Source organism: Oncorhynchus nerka, linkage group LG10 (genome assembly GCF_034236695.1).
Source record: "Oncorhynchus nerka isolate Pitt River linkage group LG10, Oner_Uvic_2.0, whole genome shotgun sequence".
In the NCBI taxonomy this organism is placed as follows: domain Eukaryota; kingdom Metazoa; phylum Chordata; class Actinopteri; order Salmoniformes; family Salmonidae; genus Oncorhynchus; species Oncorhynchus nerka.
This window is the reverse complement of record NC_088405.1, coordinates 46,399,600-46,426,334: the sequence shown is the minus strand read 5'-3', so window position 1 is coordinate 46,426,334 and position 26,735 is coordinate 46,399,600. Positions and strand designations below refer to the sequence as shown.

Below are 26,735 nucleotides of genomic sequence, written 5' to 3'. Positions count from 1 at the left end.
AGGTGTACTGGCCGTCTAGTCTTCCTTGTCTGGTGTGTGTTTCTAGATACACAACTGTGTGAGGGAGCTTTTAAAGGGTTCTGGGCTCTGTTCTGAATGTTGGCTCAAACTAAATGGTGCCACGTAATCTAATTTGACTACTTCAAAAGAGAAATGACTAGTCAACTCATGTGATTCAACTGATTCTTAATGGTGATACTGTTATTGTTTGTCATCTGCCTTCACAGTCAAAGATATTTTGAAAGATAAAATATATCTTCAAAGATTTAAAAAAATTAAAAGGAAACACACGAGAATCAGATGCAAATGATGACGCTGTGATACACTTTGATTAAATACGTTTATTTGATCATTTACATATAGGTGTACATTTCATATCACCCCCTGAGGGAGTGTCACAGTTAAGTTCTAGAATCATTTTGCTGATCGCTTGTATTTTCTTTTTCACTTATTTTTAACACAGTTATTCTAAAAATAAAAATAACCTCTTTTCTGCTCAATATCAGAAATAGGCCTCTTTTTACATGATTCTTGTATGACAAGAAAGAGCACATTCTCAATACATCACTCCTGTGATTATTCAAATAGAATTACTCCATACAAATTATGTTTTTACTTCTAAAGGATATTTGATCTAAATTATGTAAATTTGGAATTGTGTGAACCTCTATTCATAACCCATCCGAAAGTGTTCTGTGCTCTGTGGGAGAGTGTTCTACAGAGTTCTATAGAATGTGTGAAGTGGATTCTAGAACAACATGCCAGTTATGGGCTAAGGGTTACAAATAAATCCCTGAATATCACCTTCTCAAAATCAAATGAAAATTAACGTGCAAAATACTTTGATTTGTTGGTCTAGAAAAAGAAGAAGTGACACTTTTGAAAATACAAAATTAAGCATTGAGCAATAGAGCATAGAACAATACTTTGGTTATAAAACGGTTAACGATGCAGTTCCCTGTGTATGTGTTTGTGTGCGTCTGTGCGTTTGCGTGTGTGTGTGATATCCAATTCATGATCACAGTAAACACAAGGATTCTCAGTGATGTAAAAAGGTATTGTGTTGTTTCATTGCAATACAATATGATGAATGTATACGTAGGAGCCTTTCTTAACCCAAAGAGACAAAGTGTATACTTATAAGAATATACTTAAAACATCAACTTCCCTTTACAGATTCTTCTTCAATCTTAATTAACAAACAAATAAATACATTGCATCCAAGCCATCATTTACAATATATTAAAATCGCTGCATAATATAGCTATATATCTCTATTGCAGTCATATATAAAACTAATTTGTATAAAAAGAAAGTCCATAAAAGAAAGGAAAGAAAGATAAGAAACTTGATTAAGATGCTGCTGCTTAGTAAACACATCAGGTTGGATAGAATCACATTCAGAGAGCTCTCCTCCTCACAGTTTATGTCTGCTTCTGAAATATTACCCTATATAGTGCACTACCTTTGATCAGAGCCGTATGGGCCTAGGTCAAAAGTAGTGGACTTGATAGGGTAACATTTGGGTCACAGATCTAGCGAGGGAAGCTGAGACAAATTAACTGGCAATAGAGACACATCCATCATCCCATGACCCCCCCCCCCCCCCCACACACACACACACCAAGCCAAGATGAGTCAGACCCATACGTTACTACACAATAACCATTTCAAAGCCTATCCAATGAATTCAATCTATCACAAAATTTCCACACATTTTCACATCAAGTTCTACAAGGTGCTTTCCTTTCAATAGAAAATATGAAACCACATATTCCTTCTGTAGAGTTGTGTGTTGGAGAAAAGTTGCTTTCGTTGCGTTGTAAAGTACAGAATTCATCCTAAAAATTATTATTGTCTTCCTCTTTGACATATTATGTTAGAGTAGATTGCATGATATTGCATAAACGGTCAAATATGATGCCCAAACTGATGCATAGAATGGTCCATTAGTATATGACATAGGCAGTAAAGAATAATCTCCATTGTGAATATAGTGAATCAGAGATAAAATTGTATTTTCTTCTGTATCCTATGAAAGCAGTGCTTTTTTTTCCAATGCCACAACTCCTAGTCCCCATTTGAGGGTGAATAAGGGTAAAAACTCCTCCAATTTAACCTGGGCAATATGATGCCTTTCAAAGGGTTTGATTTCTGTGGCTAATTAACTTATGACTACAACCGACTGAGGCTCCCTTCTTTCCTCAACTCCAGGAATGGGATATCCACAAGGGGTAAAATAATCCCTGTGTGTGCACAAAGACAGCTATTGTGACTGGTTGGGGATAGTGAATCTTAATCCACCATTAAAAGGTGCCACTGTCACTCTCTTTCAACGTGGGTGGTGTATCCAGTCCGGAACCTCAAATCCAACCATCTGAGATAAATTTGGTTAAAAGGAACATTGTTCACAGATAGGGCCAATGCATGCTAGGCTACTTTTCCCACTGTATAGAATGCATTGCTCCCTTCAAAGCAGGGTAAAAACAAGTATATCGTTCACCCCTTCAAAACTGCTTCTATAGGTTCAAATGGAGCATTTACATATTAAAAGAAACAAAAAAAACATTTACATTAGAATAACTATAAAACATGTACTACTCCAGTGTCCTTTCATCAATGAGCTGGGGAGGTCTCTCACCTTAAGCCTACTGAAACAATCATAGGCAATCAAGAATAACCTCCAGTTTCATATCCAACATCACAGGGTAGAATAAAAACATCTTTGATCACTTACTGAGTATGGTACGGTGTGGCCGGCACTGTTTTAATATAAGTGCTAAAAAAGACATAGAAACAAAATATAACATGGAGGGGGGATGAAAAGAAAATAAGAAACCTGCCTGCACTGTGTGTCATTAATGTATAAGCTCAAAGTCTTAAGGCTGGCTGGATGGATCATCAGACCTGACTGTCATGGTGGATGGAGAGAGAGAAATGGGGTCACTGACTTTGTTCACTATTTATACATTTTTTGGCCTTTAAGTGACTTCCTGGTTTTGATGGTTGTTATAGTGACGGCAGTCAGTAAAGAACCTCTGTGTGGTGGAATGTCATGATATTGCTCTTGGTGCAGATTGACAGGCCATGTGACAGACAGACATACAGACAGATGGACCGACAGACAGATAGGGCAGGTCCATGTTCAGCATTCAGTAGTATAGCACTGGGGGAGGGGCCAGGTGGTTCTGTGACTCGCTCTTAGTAGACAACCCGAAAAGGTCAGAGGCCATCAGCTGCCGAGCCAATTGGCTGGCTTCAGCCCACTGCTTTGTGTGATTGGCCAGTCCATGGAGTGGTGTGACTGAGGCTTCTATAGGGTTAAACAAAGCGCTTCCTCTTTCCAGTTATAAACAGTAACAGCCTCCACCTAACATGTTGAATAAGAAAAGTGATGATGAGGGTGGTGATGAAGAGGATGAAGAAGTTAAAGGTGGATGGCTTGGGTATAAAGACGTGGATCAGCTGCCCCTCTCTCTCTCTCTCTTTCATCCTCCCCTCGTTCAGCGCAGCATGCAGAGCCTCTGCTTCCTCCCAAGGACGGCCCCTCCTCAGGAGACCTGGAGAGACAAAGAAAGAGAGAGACAGAAAAGAGAGAGAGAAGAGGAAATGGAGAGTGTGGTTAGGCTCTGGCCTCCCCACAGGATGTTCCCATGTAATTAGTGCTCCAGTGCTCCTCGGCTCGGCCATCTGTCTGGTGGCTCTGCTCTGCCTGGCTCTGGGTCGGCCTGGCTCTGCTCCGATACACCAACCCCACTGGGAGCAGCTATGGAGCTATGGAGCTCCACACTACTCCTCTCCACTCCATACAAACCTAAACACCACAAACACTGTCTGGTGGCTCTGCCTGGCTCTGGTTCAGCCTGGCTCTACTCTGATACACTCGCTGCCCGCTGGGAATGATCCAGCAATAATGGACCTCTCCTTCACACCAAAACATGGCCACACTTGGGAACAGATAACCAGCTGATAGATCTCTTCACAGTCTTTAACCAGCTGATAGATCTCTCCACAGTCTACGCTAAAACATGAACACGCATGTTTGTGTTTACTCCCTCAATTTGTGCCACATCGACACCTATAAACCTACTACACTGAAACAGATGTATTGGGGGATATAACACCTGTCTCACTCAGCCAAAATGTTTGTTGTTGTTGTTCCCTCCCTCCCTACTGAATTAGAGAAGTGTGTGTGTGGATGCTCCAGCGCTCTGCTGAGAACTACAATAGGATTAGAGCAGTAGAGCAGGGGGCTTGGCTGGTTGCTGTTCCACTGTTTCTCCCTCATAGTACCACCAGCCTCCCATCCACAACAAGAGTAATTACCTTAAACGCTGCAAGATTATAGGATTTCAGAGAACAATGTGTTTGTGTGTGTGTGTGCCACAAAGCCAAAAACTCTTAGTCAGAATTGCAGCTTTATTATGGTAATTATTTCCAATGATTGTCTTACACAATAAGAGGTTGGCAATAACATTACCCTGGAAAGAAAGGATGCTTTGAAAACTGATACTGGCAGACTAGCAGGTGTAAGATATGTTTGCATTAGACACCAGTGGAGGCTGCTGAGGGGAGGATGGCTCATAATAGTGGCTGGAATGGAATGGCATCAAACACATGGAAACTGTTCTCACCAATGAATGTGCCACCAACCTCCTCTGTTAGACACAGCCTTACTGAAGCATGTCTGGAGTGGTGGAATTCTACAGCAGTATTCCAGAACTAGCACCTTCTCCAAAGCTCTTTTGGTTAACATTGGGGGAAGTGACCAGGAGGAAGATTAAGCAGGGACACATGCTGATCAGCCTGAGTGCTGCCCCAAAAATGCAATCAAACCAATTGGAGGGGGTGTTGCTCAGGAGGGAGGCTGCAAATCATGACAAAGGGAGGTTGGGAGGCAGCAAATAGACACAGAATGCCTTGACTTGGCTGGCTACATGCATAGTTTGCATACACCCAGCATGGTTTAGCTAGGCTTGACTGGCTACAATACCAGGGTTGGCTTGCCTGGGCAGAATGGATAGGCTGCTCTACTTAGACCCACAAAACAGCTTGGTAGTCATGAGTATAGATAGACACATTATGAAAAGGCACACTAGGAGGGCAGTATCTTGGCACACAGAACCAAATCTTGTGCATGTGCTGGCTTCTCTTTGGCTGCTACATTAAACAGTGTCAACAAGAGTCTAGGAGGGCAGAAATGTGGATCAAATTCACCTACCCACCCCCACATTAACTGGAAGGAAGAGCCCCTTCCCTGGCCTCATGTCTGGTCTGGTGCCCGATGGAGGGTAGACCACACTGGGGTGGGTGTACTACTACTACGGTATGTGTGGTCTGTAGTTATGCCTCTCTCTGTACCCTCTCGATCCTAAACCCAACTAGTAGAACCCTGTTGAGTACTCAAGGCTTTTGTTGAATGGAGAAAAATATATAGTCTGGATTCACTGTCTCCAGCTGCAAAAACAGGTTTGAATAGAGGGAACGTTTGGAGCTGCATTGAAAAATGGACCACCTGAATGAATGGTCAACCACAAGTTGGAACTGGGAGAGCGAATGCTGAGAAAACATCCTGCTGTCAAATCTAACAGTGAAATGTTGACAGTTTATAACATGTATTCTTCTGTGGGTTAACAAGCGCTAGCTGTCGGTGTAAACAACTAATTGACCGATGTCGCTTCAATTACTTGAATTCCATTTTGTTCAGGTTTTTTCGGAGCTCAACGTGCAGCTTCTCTAGCGATAAATCGATTCTAGCCCGATGTAGTAGGGGTGTTGTAGTTTCCAACAAGCCAATATTCTATATAGTTTAGCGCAGAAAAAGTGGTAATAAACTTCAATGACCTCAATCCATTGCGTTCCTTGTCGATCTGTGTGGGCTCTACCTGAAAATACATGATCTACTCTAAGTGATTGATAGTTGGTATCCAGTATTCATAACATTATGCCTTATTTACTTTAACCTTTTAAGTCGACCCTCTACTTTTTCGAACATCCTGTGAAAATCGCGCAACATTTCAGCGCCCTGCTACTCATGCCAATATAGTATATGCATATGATTAGTATGTGTGGATAGAAAACACTCAGACGTTTATAAAATTGGTTAAATCACGGCTGTGACTATAACAGAACGTGCGTTTCATCGAAAAGTGCAGGAAAATCTGATCACTGAAAATGGAAAAATATATCCATGCGCCACTTCAACCGATTGATAAAGGCGAACCACATTAAATGGGGCCCGAGGTTGCAATACCTACAGCTTCCACACGATGTCAACAGTCTTGTCATTTGCCTAGGCTTTGTTTCTTGGTCAAACGAAGAAGAGACAGCCCATTTCTTCAGGTCTCCGACCGGATATTTTGGTTGAGATTTACCCGGACATTATTTCCAGACGTACAGCTATAGAATATACATCGCCTCGTGATCAATTTGATCGCTTATTAACGTTTACTAATACCTAAAGTTGCATTACAAAAGTATTTCGAAGTGTTGTGTGTTTATCGTCAAATTTTTTTATTAAAAAAAATGACGTTACGTTATAAAACGCTATTTTTTTTCATTGATCACACAGTCTTCATAGATCGATATCTAGGCTATATATGGACCGATTTAAGCGAAAAAAAATACCCAATAGTGATTATGGGACATCTAGGAGTGCCAACAAAGAAGATGGTCAAAGGTAATGAATGTTTTATATTTTATTTGTGCGTTTTGTGTAGCGCCGACTATGCTAATTATTTTGTTTACGTCCCCTGCGGGTCTTTTGGGGTGTTACATGCTATCAGATAATAGCTTCTCATGCTTTCGCCGAAAAGCATTTTAAAAATCTGACTTGTTGCCTGGATTCACAACGAGTGTAGCTTTAATTCAATACCCTGCATGTGTATTTTAATGAACGTTTGAGTTTTAACTAGTACTATTAGCATTTAGCGTAGCGCATTTGCATTTCCAGATGTCTAGATGGGACCCCTGCGTGTCAGGTAGGAGCAAGAGGTTAAAGAACTACTAAAATAGTGATTTGTCAGACAGGATAGGCCGCAGCTTTATAGAGATGACCTGGAATTAAGTAATAAAGTCATCAAATAAAACACACAACTGAAATATTTTAGTAAAGTAATATGAATAAATTATGGTTAAAGATGCATTCATTGAAATATCTTTTCCATAACCAAAAATATTGTATTTTCAGCTGTTTGTAACCGAAAGTAATAGAGGCAAAAACAAAACTTAAGCATAAAAATAGCCCACACAGAAGAAATCTACCACTTCTTAAACAATGACAGATCAGGATCTCAGCGATCACTGCCTCATTGCCTGTATCCGCTATACGGCCACTCTTCATCACTGTCAAACACTTCTGCGAGCAGGCCTTTCTAATTGACCTGGCCCGGGTATCCTGGAAGGATATTGACCTCATCCCGTCGGTAGAGGATGCCTGGTCATTCTATAAAAGTAATTTCCTCCCCAACCTGTTGCGACTCTAGGGGGAGTATTTTCATTTTTGGAAAAAAAACATTCCCGTTTTAAACGGGATATTTTGTCAGGACAAGATGCTAGAATATGCATATAATTGACAGCTTTGGATAGAAAACACTAACGTTTCCAAAACTGTAAAGATATTGTCTGTGAGTATAACAGAACTGATGTTGCAGGCGAAAGCCTGAGAAAAATCCAATCCGGAAGTGCCCCATATTTTGAAAGCGCTGCGTTCCAATGAGTCCCTATTGAGCTGTGAATGTGCTATCAACCAGCTTACGCTTTATACGTATTCCCCAAGGTGTCTACAGCATTGTGACGTAGTTTTACACATTTATGTTGAAGAATAGCCGTAGGTGGCTACATTGCGCAAGTGGTCAACTGATGCCTCCAGAGAGGTTCTCGCGTAAAATACAGAGGTAGCCATTACTCCAATCGGTCCTACTGAAAAACTTGTCCCGGTGGATATATTATTGAATAGATATTTGAAAAACACCTTGAGGATTGATTACTACTATTGCATTACTACTTCTACTTAAGAGAGAGAACGATAAACAGATTGAGACAGATTCAAATGGAAAAGACATGTTTCTGTCGATCTTATGGAGCTAATTTGGAATATTTTTCGCCGTTTTCATGACTGCAATTTTCCGGGCGATTTCTCAGCCAAACGTGAAGAACAAACAGAGCTATTTCGTCTACAAAAATAATATTTTTGGAAAAAAGGAACATTTGCTATCTAACTGGGAGTCTCGTGAGTGAAAACATCCGAAGCTCATCAAAGGTAAACAATTTAATTTTATGATTTCCGTGACCAAGTTACCTGCTGCTAGCTGGACAAAATGCTATGCTAGGCTATCGATAAACTTACACAAATAAACTTACACAAATGCTTGTCTAGCTTTGGCTGTAAAGCATATTTTGAAAATCTGAGATGACAGGGTGATTAACAAAAGGCTAAGCTGTGTCTCAATATATTTCATTTGTGATTTTCATGAATATGAATATTTTCTAGGGATATTTATGTCTGTTGCATCATGCAAATTCGTTTCAGGCGATGATTACGCTCCTGCATGCGGGATGGGGAGTCAGCAGAGGTTTTAAATAAGCATGCCCCTTTCAAAAAATTTAGAAATAAGAACAGATACAGCCCTTGATTCACTCCAGACCTGACTGCCCTCGACCAGCACAAAAACTTCCTGTGGTGGACTGCACTAGCATCGAAGTCCTCGCGATATGCAACTTTTCAGGGAAGTCAGGAACCAATACACGCAGTCAGTCAGGAAAGCAAAGGCTAGCTTTTTCAAACAGAAATTTGCATCCTGTAGCTCTAACTCCAAAATGTTTTGGGACACTGTAAAGTCAATGGAGAATCAGAGCACCTCCTCCCAGCTGCCCACTGCACTGAGGCTAGGAAACACTGTTACCACCGATAAATCCACGCTAATCGAGAATTTCAATAAGCTTTCCTCCTGGCTACCCCAACCCCGGCTAACAGCTCTGCACCCCCCGCAGCTACTTTCCCAAGCATCTCCCAGCTTCTCCTTCACCCAAATCCAGATAACAGATGTTCTGAAAAAGCTGCAAAACCTGGACCCGTACAAATCAGCTGAGCTAGACAATCTGGACCCTCTCTTTCTAAAATTATCCGCCACCATTGTTGCAATCCCTATTACCAGTCTGTTCAACCTCTCTTTCGTATCATCTGAGATCCCCAAAGATTGGAAAGCTGCCGCAGTCATCCCCCTCTTCAAAGGGCGTGACACTCTAGACCGAAACAGTTACAGACCTATATCCATCCTGCCCTTCTAAAGTCTTCGAAAGCCAAGTTAACAAACAGATCATGGACCATTTCGATTCCCACCGTACCTTCTCCGCTTGGGCAATCCGGTAACTGAGCGGGCCACGGGTGCACCTCAGCCACGCTCAAGGTATTAAACAATATCATAACCGCCATTGATAAAAGACAGTACTGCGCAGCCGTATTCATCGACCTGGCCAAGGCTTTCGACTCTGTCAATCACCGTATTTTTATCGGCAGACTCAACAGCCTTGGTTTCTCAAATGACTGCCTCGCCTGGTTCACCAACTACTTCTCAGATAGAGTTCAGTGTGTCATATCGGAGGGCCTGTTGTCCGGACCTCTGGCAGTCTCTATTGGGTACCACAGGGTTCAATTCTCGGGCCGACTCTTTTCTCTGTATATATCAACGATGTCGCTCTTGCTGCTGGTGATTCCCTGATCCAACTCTACGCAGGCGACACCATTCTGTATTCTTTGGATACTGTGTTCACAAACCTCCAAACAAGCTTCAATGCCATGTATATATGCTGTAGCAGTCCTTCCGTGGCCTCCAACTGCTCTTAAACGCTAGTAAAATGAAATGCATGCTTTTCAATCGATCGCTGCCCGCACCCGCCTGCCCGACTAGCATCACTACTCTGGACGGTTCTGACTTAGAATACGTGGACAGCTACAAATACCTAGGTGTCTGGTTAGACTGTAAACTCTCCTTCCAGACTCATATTAAACATCTCCAATCCAAAATTAAATCTAGAATCGGATTCCTATTTTGCAACAAACCTCCTTCATTCACGCCGCCATACATACCCTACTAAAACTGACTATCCTACCGATCCTCGACTTCGGCGCTGTCATTTACAAAATAGCCTCCAACACTCTACTCAGCAAACTGGATGCAGTCTATCACAGTGTCATCTGTTTTGTCACCAAAGCCCCATACACCACCCACCACTGCGACCTGTATGTACTCATCGGCTGGCCCTCGCTACATATTCGTCGCCAGACCCACTGGCTCCAGGTCATCTATAAGTCCTTGCTAGGTAAAGCTCCACCTTATCTCAGCTCACTGGTCACCATAACAACACCCACCCATAGCACGCGCTCCAGCAGGTATATCTCACTGGTCATCCCCAAAGCCAACATCTACTTTGGCCGCATTTCCTTCCATTTGTCTACTGCCAATGACTGGAACGAATTGCAAAAATAGCTGAAGTTGGAGACTTATATCTCCCTCGCTAACTTTAAACGTCAGCTATCTGAGCAGCTAACCGATCGCTGCAGCTGTACACAGCCCATCTGTAAATAGCCCATCCAATCTACCTACCTCATCCCCATATTGTTTTTATTTACTTTTTGCTATTTTGCACACCAGTATTTCTACTTTCACATCATCATCTGCACATCTATCACTCCAGTGTTAATTTTCTTAATTAAGATGTGTAGTGTTAGGGCAAAAACCAAAACATGCACCCCTTGGGGTCCCGAGGACCAAGTTCGGGAAACGCTGGCTTAGACAGGTCTTTTACCATGCAATATTTTCAACCTACATATTTAACACACAATTACATTTTGCATGCATTTCTAAACACTATTGTCCTCACTTAGGATTTGAACTCATAACCTCTTGGTTCACAGCATCCTGATCTTCCTGCTACACCACCATGTCTGTGTCAATAATCAGATCATCTGACTATACTCCCCTCATTGATTTGATTTACTTGTTCCATCAATTTTCTGTATAGTTGTCCGATGTTGGTGGGGCATATTACTCTGTTTTAATGTTACTCCTTAATCACTATGATTTAAAAAAATGCTAGCAGTGCAGGTGAAAACAGCCATTGACACAGACATGGTTGCATAGCGGGAAGATCGGAATGCTGTGAGCCAAGAGGTTGTGATTTCAAATCCCAGGTGAAAGCATGTTGAAAAATAATGACTGTATTATATGAACATGCACAATGTAATCCTGTATGTTAAAAGCACTGTGTGAATGGATTGGTGGTTTTCCTTGATGGACTCGGCAACAGTAACGTCTAATGAAACAAGTTTTAAAAAATTCGGAGTGGCTGTGGTTCCTATGTTCAGGAAACCTGATTTGCCACTGCTAAAGATATGGAGATTTCTGCGCAAGTGGAGGATTTTTTTTTTTACAAAGCTGTTTCCCACTTCTCTGCCTACACTCTGCTCTGCTGCCGCTTCTCCCTCCTTGATCTGCAATATGTCTGGTGTCGCCTCCAAAATTCATGTTGTACACAAAAGACATGGTCAACATGTTCGAAATACTGCATTCCATGACTCAGTAGGCTATTAAGCACGAGCATATTTTTTTCTCACAATTCCTGACATTTAATCAGAGTAAAAATTCCCTGTCTTAAGTCAGTTAGGATCACCACTTTATTTTAAGAATATGAAATGTTAGAATAATAGTAGAGAGAAGTTTTTATTTCAGCTTTCACATTTCCAGTGGGTCCGAAGTTTACAAACACTCAATTAGTATTTGGTGCATTGCCTTTAAAATGTTTAACTTGGGTGAAATGTTTCGGGTAGCCTTCCACAAGCATCCCACAATAAGTTGGGTGAATTTTTGCCCATTCCTCCTGACAGAGCTGGTGTAACTGAGTCAGGTTTGTAGGCCTCCTTGCTCACACACACTTTTTCAGTTCTGCCCACACATTTTCTATAGGATTGATCTCTGGGCTTTGTCATGGCCACTCCAATACCTTGACTTTGTTGTCCTTAAGCCATTTTGCCACAACTTTGGAAGTATGCTTGGAGTCATTGTCCATTTGGAAGACCCATTTGCGACCAAGCTTTATCTTCCTGACTGATGTCTTGAGATGTTACTTCAATATATCCACAGCCCTTTCCTACTTCATGATGCCATCTATTTTGTGAATTGCACCAGACCCTCCTGTAGCAAAGCACCCCCACAACATGATGCTGCCACCCCTGTGCTTCACGGTTGGGATGGTGTTCTTCGGCTTGCAAGCATCCCCCTTTTCCCTCCAAACATAACGGTGGTCATTATGGCCAAACAGTTCTATTTTTGTTTCATCAGACCAGAGTATATTTCTCCAAAAAGTACAATCGTTGTCCCCATGTGCAGTTGCAAACCGTAGTCTGGCTTTTTTAATGGCGGTTTTGGAACAGTGGCTTCTCCCTTGCTGAACGGCCTTTCAGGTTATGTTGATATAGGACTTGTTTTTACTGTGAATATAGATACTTTTGTACCTGTTTCCTCCAGCATCTTCACAAGGTCCTTTGCGGTTGTTCTGGGATTGATTTGCACTTTTCGCAAGAAAGTACGTTCATCTCTAGGAGACAGAACGCGTCTCCTTCCTGAGCGGTATGACGGCTGCGTGGTCCCATGGTGTTTGTACTTGCATACTATTGTTTGTACAGATGAACGTGGTACCTTCAGGCATTTGGAAATTGCTCCCAAGGATGAACCAGACTTGTGGAGGTCCACAATTATTTTCTGAGGTCTTGGCTGATTTCTTTTGATTTTCCCATGATGTCATGCAAAGAGGCAGGTACACCTCCAATTGACTCAAATTATGTCAATTAGCCTATCAGAAGCTTCTAAAGACATTACATCATTTTCTGGAATTTTCCAAGCTGTTTAAAGGCACAATCAACTTAGTGTATGTAAACCTCTGACCCACTGGAATTGTGATAGTGAAATAATCTGTCTGTAAACAATCGTTGCAAAAATTACTTGTGTTGTGCACAAAGTAGATGTCCTAACCAACTTGCCAAAACTATAGTTTGTTAACCTCTCTTGCACACGGAACCCGGTAGCGGGATGAAATTCGACAACATACGATGATCGCTACATAAATAGTCATTTTAAACATTCATGAAAATACAAGTGTCCCACATGTTTCGAAAGCCTAGAATCTTGCTAATCCAACTGCGTTGTCAGATTTAAAAAAGGATTTACTGCGAAAGAATACGATGCGATTATCTGAGGATAGAGCACCATAAAAAACAACTATTTCAACTAGCACAGGCGTAAGAAAATCACAAACTGCAATAAAATAAATTGTTTACCTTTGACGATCTTCCTCTGTTTGCAATCCCAATGCTCATTGTTACACAATGAATGGTCTATTGTTTGATAAAATCCATTTTTACAGCCGAACACGAAACATTTTGTGAACCGCGTGTTCCGTCTCATTCCATTTGACGACACACTCGAGGTAAATACACACACAGAACGTGACTTTTCCAGTCATGTTTGGTTTCATTGCAATCAACTGGTTTGTTTGTTACACAACCAAACCTAATGGGTCGTATTGACTGAAAGAAACCGATTAGAAGACAACAAGTAATGACATCATTGTGCACCAACGAATTTGCCCGCTGTTTCGTTGATTGACCGTATTTTAACCCAATGACCACTGATCGTCTTAAAATCTAGCTGGGTAGATAGCCAATGAGCTGAGGTAAACGGCAATATGTAATGTTTATGTGTTGGAAGACGAACCCATGTAGTAAACTCCGGCGTAAAGAGGGTCATTCGCCATTGAAGTTTCATACCGGAAGAAGCAACGCATGTTGCGCACAGCGTTGTTTTGGTAAAGCGCATATTCAACTGTTTATATATCAATCAGTATGGCGACTAAGTCAGGGCAAGCTAAATCTAAGTCTAGATATACAGATGTACACACAATTTTAGAAGAAATTGATCGAGGCGATTCATTTAGCGATTCCCAAATGGAGGAATATTTTTTGAATTGGAGAGGACATCGTTTTGGACTGGTAAGTTCTTCTCATACTAATGCCGTTGTTTGAAATGAATAATATAAAATATTATTTGTGAAATGAAATAGCCTATTTGAGGCTGTTGAGGGGAGGGCAGGCCCACAATGGCCAAAGTGAAATGGAGACAGTAGATACAGCTGGTCTGTTGTAATATAATAAAGACAGTAGATCTAGCTGGTCTGTCATAATATAATAGAGACAGTAGATCTAGCTGAAATGTCATAACATAAATGAGACAGTAGATCTAGCAGGTCTATAATAATATATTCAACCTTATGTTCCCTGTACTATATATATATCTGTTTATTATACCTGTTGATACAGGGCTCATATGTGAAACAATTCTAACTGAACATTTTCTTTCACAGTGACACTGACTCCGAATGGGAGCCCCCAGTGCCAAGGTGTCCATCCTCCACTGAAGCTGGTTCATCCAGCCCCTGCCACAAGTGGTGTTCATCTGCCGAAATGTATTTCTGCAGGCATGGATGTGCTATGGCACCTGGCATAAGCAGCATAATAATGTGTTGAGGACTGAGGGTCTTCCAAATATTGAAAGTGTTATTTTGTAAACATATGTTTTTTTTCATTGTATTATCTAAACCAGATCTATTGTGTTATATTATCCTACATTCAATTCATTTACACAAACTTCAGAGTGTTTTCTTTCAAATGGTACCAAGAATATGCATATCCTTGGTTTTGTGCCTGAGCTACAGGCTGTTAGATTAGGGTATGTCTTCAGGCAGAAATTGAAAAAAGTAGGGGGGTAGTAGGTTTTAACAAGAAATTTGAAATTTGTGGAGTGGTTGAAAAACGAGTTTTAATGACTCCAACCTAAGTGTATGTAAAGTTCCAACTTCAACTGTATACATTTGACTGGAGCTAGTATCAAGCAAGCAAAGAGGTTAATTAGCCGAGACAGGAGCACAAAGGGATAGATACATTCTTGACCCCATGTATAAACACGATAACCTTGAAAAGCCAAGTCACAATAACATGAAACACAAATCTTTGCCAATCAGTGGGTCAGGGTGTAATCTTGTTATTTTTAGTCTGTTACTCCAAAACCTCCCCATTGTCCTGCTGTGGAGAGTTGGCAATGCAGAACATTTCCCCTGTGTGTGTGTTTATTTTTTGGGGGACGGGGCGGGGGATTTGATAATTAATGTGAGAGGCTGAGCGGTGTGTGTGTCGGAGTGTGATAAGGGAATGAAGGAGGGAGGTGTGCCTGTGTGTGTGTGTGATAAAGAGAGGAAGGAGGGAGGGTACCAAGGCCAATAATGCCCTGACGACTCCTTGACGACATCCCGTATATACACAATAGACCTTGGAACCAAGAGGTACATCAAAGATCAATACGACGACATGAATGTTATCGCCATTTAAAAGGTCTATGGAAACTAGGGGAAAGTGCTTTCGAAGTATAATTAAAGTCTCCAATATTCCCAGTTATTTCAAAGACCATTTAATCAAAGTCTCCCACTTAAATGATGATTGTAGAGCATTGCGCCAGTGTCTTATGGGCACTACAACTTGTAGTTAGTTAGAAGGAAAAACTATTTTCTTATCGGAGATTGAACGTTAATTAAATTTTTAAACAGTCATACACATCTGGCGTTAAGCCAGCGCAATTGTAAAACACACACTCGTTTGCAATCTCGACCTGTTAAAGCTGGCACTCTAGTGCCAGAAATGGTGCCAGAAATGGTCATTTACCTGTGTCATACGAGGTGGGAGGGGTGGCAATATTGAATGTGTGTCCTAAAAAACGTGCACCAAAGTGTCAATTTCAGTATGCGCTGGTGGGGATATTTATGACCAACCGAAAAGCTGATATTAGTTCCGCAAGAACCCGGTTGGTTGTGACATGGATTTTGACAACGGAAGCACATCCTATCCACCTGTAGCTTCTGCCAAGTCCCCAGCAACTGGATGTTCTGGTTTTCAGGGGAAATTAAAAGAGAGCCAAACTTAACAAGACTTCCACTTTTGGACATTAACAAGGCAACACTACATCTTAACTCCTCCTCCACATTTACTAGATTGGTTGAACAGTGTAGAAGAGAACCTCCCCCAACAGTCCCTTCTCATTAAGACCAGTGTGTAGGGGATCTAGTTTCAGGGGTTTCTTTTATGCATGTTGCGTTAGGGTTAATCCACCCGTAAGGAACAGTGCCCATATACACATGGAACAAGAGAGATGTGCTTTTTGTGCTGGTAAACCTTGTGTTTAGAAACATTTAAAAAACATGTATTTTTCCCATTTCGTTTCATTTGATTAAAAAACAAGCATACCCCACCCCCTCTCAGTGAAGACAGTTTTTTTTTGTCCTGCCCAATGCATTTGCCAAGTAGTCAAGACTATCAATAAAGGGTTTGGCTCACAAGACCGCTTTGAAATAAATCTTAATCGCCAATAATATCAAGTTTAGGAGCAGCATCAAAACAGTGAGCGGACATCCCGATTTTTTGTATGTAGGCTATTGTACATTATTTTTTACCAGCTCCTGTTATTATTTTGGATGCGTAAAAAAAAACCTAAGCGTAGATATAATCCACTGATACTCGTATTTAGAAAAATGTTAGTTATTTTCCTGTAAAAATGGATTGTCTTATGTTTCATTTGATTAAAAAAAAAAATGCCCTTAGTAGGTTACTATAAATCCTGTTTGGGCTAGGGGGCAGCATTTTCACTTTTGGATGAAAAGCGTGCCCAGAGTAAACTACCTCCTACTCAGTCTCAGTCTTAGTAGTATTGGCTATAAAACACTCTGAAGTTTCTAAAACTGTTTGAATGATGTCTGTGAGTATAACAGAACTCATATGGCAGGCAAAAAGCTGAGAAAAAATCCAAACAGGAAATGGGAAATCTGAGGATTGTAGTTTTTCAACTCATCCCCTATTGGATACAGTGGGAATTGGTCATCTTGCACTTCCTAGGGCTTCCACTAGATGTTAACAGTTTTAGAATGTTGTTTTTTCTACTACAGAGGTCTGGCAGAGAGCCACGGGCTTGTGACCCGGTCATGGGACATTGCTTTTCTATTGGAACTCCGGTTGGGACATTATTGAACATTTATGGTAAAAACATCCTAAAGATTGATTCTATACATCGTGTGATATGTTTCTACGACCAGTAATATAACTTTTTAGAATTTTCTTCCGACATTTCCGCTGGAATTGGGAGTGCATTCTGATGAAGATCATCAAAGGTAAGTGAATATTTATAATGCTATTTCTGACTAATGTTGACTCCAACATGGCGGATATCTGTTTGGCTTGATTTGTCGTCTGAGCGCCGTACTCAGATTATGCTTTTTCCGTAAAGTTTTTTGAAATCTGACACAGCGGTTGCATTAAGGAGAAGTTTATCTAAAGTTCCATGTATAATAGTTTATCTATTATCAATGTTTATTATGAGTATTTCTGTGAATTGATGTGGCTCTCTGCAAAATCACTGCATGTTTTGGAACTGCTGAACACAACACGCCAATGTAAAATGAGATTTTTGGATATAAGTATTCACTTTCTCGAACAAAACATACATGTATTGTGTAACATGAAGTCCTATGAGTGTCATCTGATGAAGATCATCAAAGGTTAGTGATTCATTTTATCTATATTTCTGCTTTTTGTGACAACTCTATCATGACGTTGGCCTGGGGGGGTAGGTTTATGACAGTCATAAATACCTCTTCCCCCCTTTTTCCTCTCTCTACCCTACTGAGGTTACATTTGCAAAACCCTTGGTTAATATAGAGATTCTGGGAACATCAGAAGGTGCGGGGAAATGAACTATATTCTGGTAATCCGACCAAGGGAACATATGCGGTGGTACTTAATGCATATGATGTCAGTTCGGTTGTCATCTGAGAAATTCTCATCAATGATAAGATGACAAACTCTACATTGGAAAGTCTACACATCAGAGATATCGAATTGACATGGAATTGTTGTTCAAATTTAAATGTTTGAATATGAAATTATTTGTGATGGGATGAAATGTGATTTTAGCTTCTAAAATGTGAGATTTGGGGTTTTCATAAAATGGGCTCTGCCCAATCAGTGAGCAGGGACATGGGCTATAAAACTTTTCAAACACGCCCTCCTCTCCCTTCCTATATAAGCCCTTGACCTCTTGTTCTGAGGACTTGAGGACGACGGTCCTATGTCAGAATGGTTCAGATAATAACTACAGAACGAAGCCAACATCAGCGTGAGCTTTGGTTGCGAATGGTATGAACTTTGAACTCTTATTCACTACAGAAGTGATACCTCCTAGCCGTTGAGTTCACAACAGCAGATGCAAACGAGGGTTAGGAAGGAACAGACAGAGTATTCCGTCTATCACCCAATGACGTTACTACAACGTATCCAATTGACAACCAGAGACATTCTTCAAAGGACTCGGTTTGGCAACACGGCCTTCCATCTACCACCAACCTACCGAAGCGCAGCTCAGAGTAAATATTTATTGCATTTTCCTTTTCCAAATGGGCGGTAATTTAGAATGCATAAGATACTGTATTTACGATAGCACAGCTTCTTCCCGTTGTTCCTCAGTCTTCCCGCTCTTTCACTCAAACCCAGCCCTTTTCCTTTGTGTAACAAGCTGTCATATCTGTTTCCGCCCGCTATGGACATTTTTCTTTATGACATAATTTGTAATCAAGTTATGATTTAATTATGTGCATGTGTAATTCTGTGTGATTTGTTAGGTATTGAGTAAATAAATAATTAAACCCAATTTTGTATTGCTGATTCAAATTGTTAGCCAGGGTTCGTGCAGATAACCAATAATTTACAACTTTCAGATGAGACTGAATTAAGAGCACAATTAATATTAACTGCTATTGATGTAAAATATTACTAGGTCTTTAAGCGTTTATTCAGAAGATAACAGCTCTATAAATATTATTTTGTGGTGCCCGACTCTCTAGTTAATTACATTTACATGATTAGCTCAATCAGGTGATATTAATTACGGATAAATTATTTTATGGAATAGCATGTCATATCACTTAATCCGGCATAGCCAAAGACACGACAACTCTCTTTGGCTGGAAAAATCGCTGTGTTTTTCTGTGACTTGGTGGTGACCTAACATAATCGTTTGTGGAGCTTTCGCTGTAAAGCCTTTTTGAAATCAAACACTGTGGCTGGGAATTTTATCTTTAAAATGGTGCCTAATACTTGTATGTTTGAGAAATTTGTTTTATGAGATTTCTGTTGATTGAATTTGGCGCCCTGCAATTTCATTGGCTGTTGGCAAGGGGTTCCGCTAGCGGAACGGGGTTCCCAGACAGGATAACAAAAGCTGCTTCAATGGCAATGCGTCTGGTGGCTTTCTTATACTGGCCAATGCATTAGCCAAATAGGCTATCCATAAAAGGTTTCTAATAGTCTACTTGTGAGGCATTTGCCATAATGCTTTAAATTATTCACATAGGCCTACCTGCAGTGCATACAAACATATATACATATTTGTCAGTCCTACTGTATAGTGCCATGTCAACAGTAGGCCTGAACTATACAGTATTTGTGTGTCTGTCATCATTATTCCAGATTCATTCAGGATTATCTGTAATCATGGTAGCATCCACATTAATGTAGAAGTGTTTACAAACATATTATATTCTTACTTCCAATAAAAGTGACTCCAAAATGACACAATACATTATTTACCATTAATTTCTGTTAGGCACAAAATAATCTGAAACACAACCAAAACAAACAGAAAATGCATCCAACAAATTTGTAGAGTCACAAGCTTGATGTAGTCATTGCGTGATATAAATATGGGACCAAATACTTAACATTTTCAGTTCCAAATTGAGCAGCTGCTGAAAAATGAGCTCCTGTATATATTGAGATTTAAATGTTTTTTTAGAGTGAAGTACATCGAAAAAATCAAGAGAAAACTGCAAGACTCAATAGAAGACAAAACAAGGAACAAACCAAAAAGACAGGCTTTTGAAGAAGTAACTATTTTTCATAAAATTGTACAGTTATCTTAGCTAGCTGAATTGCTAGCTGAATTGTTTACTTGTTGCTAAGCAGTTGCTAGGGACTCTCCTGGAAGAAGCTAGCTAGCTTACAAAGAATAACAACTAAAAATATCTAGTTAACAGAAGAAAGGAAGACAAAATAAGGACAGAAGAAAAAGGAAAAGAAAAAGGACAACAAAGTGAAACCTCTAAAGAAACAAGAGACCATAATACAAGTAACAGCACTATAGAGAGATACAACGCAGCCACTGCCAGCTAGCCTACTTCAGCAGTACTGTATCATTTGAATTATTTTAGTCAATAAGATTCCTGCTACGTAAGCTTAACTTTCTGAACATTCGAGACGTGTAGTCCATTTGTCATTCCAATCTCCTTTGCATTAGCGTAGCCTCTTCTGTAGCCTGTCAACTATGTGTCTGTCTATCCCTGTTCTCTCCTCTCTGCACAGACCATACAAACGCTCCACACCGCGTGGCCGCGGTCACTCTAATCTGGTGGTCCCAGCGCGCACGACCCACGTGGAGTTCCAGGTCTCCGGTAGCCTCTGGAACTGCCGATCTGCGGCCAACAAGGCAGAGTTCATCTCAGCCTATGCCTCCCTCCAGTCCCTCGACTTCTTGGCACTGACGGAAACATGGATCACCACAGATAACACTGCTACTCCTACTGCTCTCTCTACGTCCGCCCACGTGTTCTCGCACACCCCGAGAGCTTCTGGTCAGCGGGGTGGTGGCACCGGGATCCTCATCTCTCCCAAGTGGTCATTCTCTCTTTCTCCCCTTACCCATCTGTCTATCGCCTCCTTTGAATTCCATGCTGTCACAGTTACCAGCCCTTTCAAGCTTAACATCCTTATCATTTATCGCCCTCCAGGTTCCCTCGGAGAGTTCATCAATGAGCTTGATGCCTTGATAAGCTCCTTTCCTGAGGATGGCTCACCTCTCACAGTTCTGGGTGACTTTAACCTCCCCACGTCTACCTTTGACTCATTCCTCTCTGCCTCCTTCTTTCCACTCCTCTCGTCTTTTGACCTCACCCTCTCACCTTCCCCCTCTACTCACAAGGCAGGCAATACGCTCGACCTCATCTTTACTAGATGCTGTTCTTCCACTAACCTCACTGCAACTCCTCCAAGTCTCCGACCACTACCTTGTATCCTTTTCCCTCTTGCTCTCATCCAACACTTCCCACACTGCCCCTACTCGGATGGTATCGCGCCGTCCCAATCTTCGCTCTCTCTCCCCACTACTCTCTCCTCTTCCATCCTATCATCTCTTCCCTCTGCTCAAACCTTCTCCAACCTATCTCCTGATTCTGCCTCCTCAACCCTCCTCTCCTCCCTTTCTGCATCCCTTGATTCTCTATGTCCCCTATCCTCCAGGCCGGCTCGGTCCTCCCCTCCTGCTCCGTGGCTCGACGACTCATTGCGAGCTCACAGAACAGGGCTCCGGGCAGCCGAGCGGAAATGGAGGAAAACTCGCCTCCCTGCGGACCTGGCATCCTTTCACTCCCTCCTCTCTACATTTTCCTCTTCTGTCTCTGCTGCTAAAGCCACTTTCTACCACTCTAAAGTCCAAGCATCTGCCTCTAACCCTAGGAAGCTCTTTGCCACCTTCTCCTCCCTCCTGAATCCTCCTCCCCTCCCCCCTCCTCCTCTCTGCAGATGACTTCGTCAACCATTTTGAAAAGAAGGTCGACGACATCCGATCCTCGTTTGCTAAGTCAAACGACACCGCTGGTTCTGCTCACACTGCCCTACCCTGTGCTCTGACCTCTTTCTCCCCTCTCTCTCCAGATGAAATCTCGCGTCTTGTGACGGCCGGCCGCCCAACAACCTGCCCGCTTGACCCTATCCCCTCCTCTCTTCTCCAGACCATTTCCGGAGACCTTCTCCCTTACCTCACCTCGCTCATCAACTCATCCCTGACCGCTGGCTACGTCCCTTCTGTCTTCAAGAGAGCGAGAGTTGCACCCCTTCTGAAAAAACCTACACTCGATCCCTCCGATGTCAACAACTACAGACCAGTATCCCTTCTTTCTTTTCTCTCAACACTCTTGAACGTGCCGTCCTTGGCCAGCTCTCCCGCTATCTCTCTCAGAATGACCTTCTTGATCCAAATCAGTCAGGTTTCAAGACTAGTCATTCAACTGAGACTGCTCTTCTCTGTATCACGGAGGCCCTCCGCACTGCTAAAGCTAACTCTCTCTCCTCTGCTCTCATCCTTCTAGACCTATCGGCTGCCTTCGATACTGTGAACCATCAGATCCTCCTCTCCACCCTCTCCGAGTTGGGCATCTCCGGCGCGGCCCACGCTTGGATTGCGTCCTACCTGACAGGTCGCTCCTACCAGGTGGCGTGGCGAGAATCTGTCTCCTCACCACGCGCTCTCACCACTGGCGTCCCCCAGGGCTCTGTTCTAGGCCCTCTCCTATTCTCGCTATACACCAAGTCACTTGGCTCTGTCATAACCTCACATGGTCTCTCCTATCATTGCTATGCAGACGACACACAATTAATCTTCTCCTTTCCCCCTTCTGATGACCAGGTGGCGAATCGCATCTCTGCATGTCTGGCAGACATATCAGTGTGGATGACGGATCACCACCTCAAGCTGAACCTCGGCAAGACGGAGCTGCTCTTCCTCCCGGGGAAGGACTGCCCGTTCCATGATCTCGCCATCACGGTTGACAACTCCATTGTGTCCTCCTCCCAGAGCGCTAAGAACCTTGGCGTGATCCTGGACAACACCCTGTCATTCTCAACTAACATCAAGGCGGTGGCCCGTTCTTGTAGGTTCATGCTCTACAACATCCGCAGAGTACGACCCTGCCTCACACAGGAAGCAGCGCAGGTCCTAATCCAGGCACTTGTCATCTCCCGTCTGGATTACTGCAACTCGCTGTTGGCTGGGCTCCCTGCCTGTGCCATTAAACCCCTACAACTCATCCAGAACGCCGCAGCCCGTCTGGTGTTCAACCTTCCCAAGTTCTCTCACGTCACCCCGCTCCTCCGCTCTCTCCACTGGCTTCCAGTTGAAGCTCGCATCCGCTACAAGACCATGGTGCTTGCCTACGGAGCTGTGAGGGAACGGCACCTCAGTACCTCCAGGCTCTGATCAGGCCCTACACCCAAACAAGGGCACTGCGTTCATCCACCTCTGGCCTGCTCGCCTCCCTACCACTGAGGAAGTACAGTTCCCGCGCAGCCCAGTTAAAACTGTTCGCTGCTCTGGCCCCCCAATGGTGGAACAAACTCCCTCACGACGCCAGGACAGCGGAGTCAATCACCACCTTCCGGAGACACCTGAAACCCCACCTCTTTCAGGAATACCTAGGATAGGATAAAGTAATCCTTCTCACCCCCCCTTAAAATATTTAGATGCACTATTGTAAAGTGGCTGTTCCACTGGATGTCTTAAGGTGAACGCACCAATTTGTAAGTCGCTCTGGATAAGAGCGTCTGCTAAATGACTTAAATGTAAATGTAAATTTTAGTACTTTAATACACATATTAGTGAATTTTGGGCGGCAGGGTAGCCTAGTGGTTAGAGCATTGGACTAGTAACCGGAAGGTTGCAAGTTCAAACCCCCGAGCTGACAAGGTACAAATCTGTCGTTCTGCCCCTGAACAGGCAGTTAACCCACTGTTCCTAGGCCGTTATTGAAAATAAGAATTTGTTCTTTAACTGACTTGTCTAGTTAAATAAAGGTAAAAAAAAAAATACAATTGGTGCCCTAAAATGGGGTGTACTATGTACAAAAAGTGCTGTACTTTCTAAACGGTTCCCCCGATATGGATGAGAATTCACTAAAGCTTCTTGTGACTCCCAAATCCGCATGCGGGAGCGTAATCATCGCCTGAAATTAATTAGCATAACGCAATATCCCTTAGCATTACGCAATATCCCTAGAAATTATTCCTATTCATGAAAATCACAAATGAAATAAAATGAGACACAGCTTAGCCTTTTGTTAATCACCCTGTCATCTCAGATTTTCAAAATATGCTTTACAGCCAAACTTAGACAAGCATTTGTGTAAGTTTATCGATAGCCTAGCATAGCATTATGCCTTGCTAGCAGCAGGCAACCTTGTCACAAATCAGAAAAGCAATCAAATTAAATCGTTTACCTTTGATGAACTTCGGATGTTTTCACTCATCTTTTTCCCAAAATAGTATTTATGTAGGCAAAATAGCTCCGTTTGTTCTTCACGTTTGGCTGAGAAATCGCACGGAAATTGCAGTCACGAAAACTGCGAAAAATATTCCAAATTAGCTCCATAATATCGACAGAAACATGGCAATCAATCCTCAAGGTGTTTTTCTAATATCTATTCGATAATATATCCGTCGGGACAATTAGTTTTTCAGTAGGACCGATTGGAGTAATGGCTACCTCTGTATTTTACGCGAGAATCCCTCTCGGAGCCACCATGTGACCACTTACGCAATGTGGCCGCCTACGGCTATTCTTCAACAGAAATGCGTAAAACTACGTCACAATGCTGTAGACACCTTGGGGAATACGTAGAAAGCGTAAGCTCGTTGATAGCACACTCACAGCTCAATAGGGACTCATTGGAACGCAGCGCTTTCAAAACCTGGGGCACTTCAGGATTGGATTTCTCTCAGGCTTTCGCCTGCAACATCAGTTCTGTTATACTCACAGACAATATCTTTACAGTTTTGCTAACGTTAGAGTGTTTTCTATCCAAAGTCAATTATATGCATATTCTAGCATCTTGTCCTGACAAAATATCCCGTTTAAAACGGGAACGTTTTTTTTCTCCAAAAATGAAAATACTGCCCCTCTAGAGTGGCAACATGTTAAAGCTGACAGTCTGCACTTTAACCTCATAGTCATTGTTTGATTTAAAATCCAAATGTTTGGAGTTTAGAGCCAATATAAGAACAAATGTTTCACTGTCACAATAATTACAGATGATAAACTTAATTGACATCTAACATCTTAAGTGTTAGATACACAAACTCAGAGTGATATAAAAGTACCATGTCATACCTTTACTGAGGAGGGTGGTCGCGTCATTGCTGCCAATCTGAGAACGGAACAGAGAAGACAGTCAGGAAGAATCCACAGACTCCACACATACAGCTCAGTTAAACATCCAGAGGTAGTCCAAAAAACATGTCAGTGTGTGTGTGTATATGAGGATAAAATGCAGGACTAATAGAACTACCCTTGCCACACTATGCTTCGCTCTCTTTTGCTGGCCCTTTTTAAAAAGAATGTTTCTGTCTCTGACGCCTTACATTTACATTTAAGTCATTTAGCAGACGCTCTTATCCAGAGCGACTTACAAAGCCTTCTTCTCACACTTTCTTTCCTCACATGCCCCCTGTCTCCCTGATGCCTTTTTTAGTCTGCACCTTTTCTCCTCTCTTCAAAGCACACTTCATGACAATCTGGTCTCTTGCCTCCTCAGGCGGTCGTCCCAGAAGTGAGTTAAGCCGGGCCCGTACTGTACTCACGAGGAGTCACTTATGTGCCTAGCTACGCCAGGGCCAACCATGGCAGAGGACATAGATGAGCTCTCACGCCATGTGTGTGTATTTGTGCACCTGCGTGTGTGTCTGCGTGTGTGTGTGAGTATATAAGTCTAAGTTAGTGAATAATGTGTGTATGTGAATGTGTGGGGGCATCTGTGTGCCTTAGCTGAGCTATTAATGGTTTCCACTCAGCCCAAAAAAGCTAACAACCTAGAAATATTAAGTCTAGGAATAGACAGTCTTGCTCCAGTGAGTACACTCCTTCTGCTTCTTGGCTTTTAAAAATATCCCAGAATATTTAAGGACAGACTCGTACAAGAAAAGGGGCTGCAATTGTCAAGTCAGGAGAAAATGTGTAAATCATGGGGCATTTGAGCGTGAACGGACTGTACAGCCCTCACATTTTTGTAAATATTTGAATATATCTTTTCATGTGACAACACTGAAGAAATGACACTTTGCTACAATGTAAAGTAGTGAGTGTACAGCTTGTATAACAGTGTACATTAGCTGTCCCTTCAAAATAACTCAGCACACAGCCATTAATGTCTAAACCGCTGGCAACAAAAGTGAGTACACCCCTAAGTGAAAATGTCCAAATTGGATCCAATTAGCCATTTTCCCTCCCCGGTGTCATTAGTGTTACAAGGTCTCAGGTGTGAATGGGGAGCAGGCGTGTTAAATTTGGTGTCATCACTCTCACACTCCCTCATACTGACTGGTCACTGGAAGTTCAACATGGCACCTCATGGCAAAGAACTCTGAGGATCTGAAAAAAACAATTGTTGCGCTACATAAAGATGGCCTGGGCTATAAGAAGATTGCCAAGACCCTGAAACTGAGCTGCAGCACGGTGGCCAAGACCATACAGTGGTTTAACTGGACAGGTTCCACTCAGAACAGGCCTCGCCATGGTCGACCAAAGAAGTTGACCATCAGCGTCATTTCCAGAGGTTGTCTTTGGGAAATAGACGTATGAGTGCTGCCAGCATTGCTGCAGAGGTTGAAGGGGTGGGGGGTCAGCCTGTCAGTGCTCAGACCATACGCCGTACACTGCATCAAATTGGTCTGCATGGCTTTCGTCCCAGAAGGAAGCCTCTTCTAAAGATGATGCACAAGAAAGCCCACAAACAGTTTGCTGAAGACAAGCAGACTAAGGACATGGATT

General features: G+C 42.3%; 1 protein-coding gene across 1 annotated transcript in view; it reads right to left on the bottom strand.

The window, feature by feature from the left end:
* Positions 1 to 326: 326 nt before the first annotated feature.
* spns2 (SPNS lysolipid transporter 2, sphingosine-1-phosphate) overlaps positions 327 to 26,735 on the bottom strand; it is a 144,047-nt gene continuing 117,638 nt past the window's right edge. Inside the window, exons 12-13 of the mRNA XM_029670037.2 lie at positions 25,080 to 25,116; positions 327 to 3,560 (exon numbers count right to left, since the gene is read on the bottom strand). Coding sequence (XP_029525897.1) covers positions 3,552 to 3,560; positions 25,080 to 25,116 — 46 coding nt within the window. The 3' untranslated portion in view covers positions 327 to 3,551. The remainder of the gene's footprint in view (positions 3,561 to 25,079; positions 25,117 to 26,735) is intronic.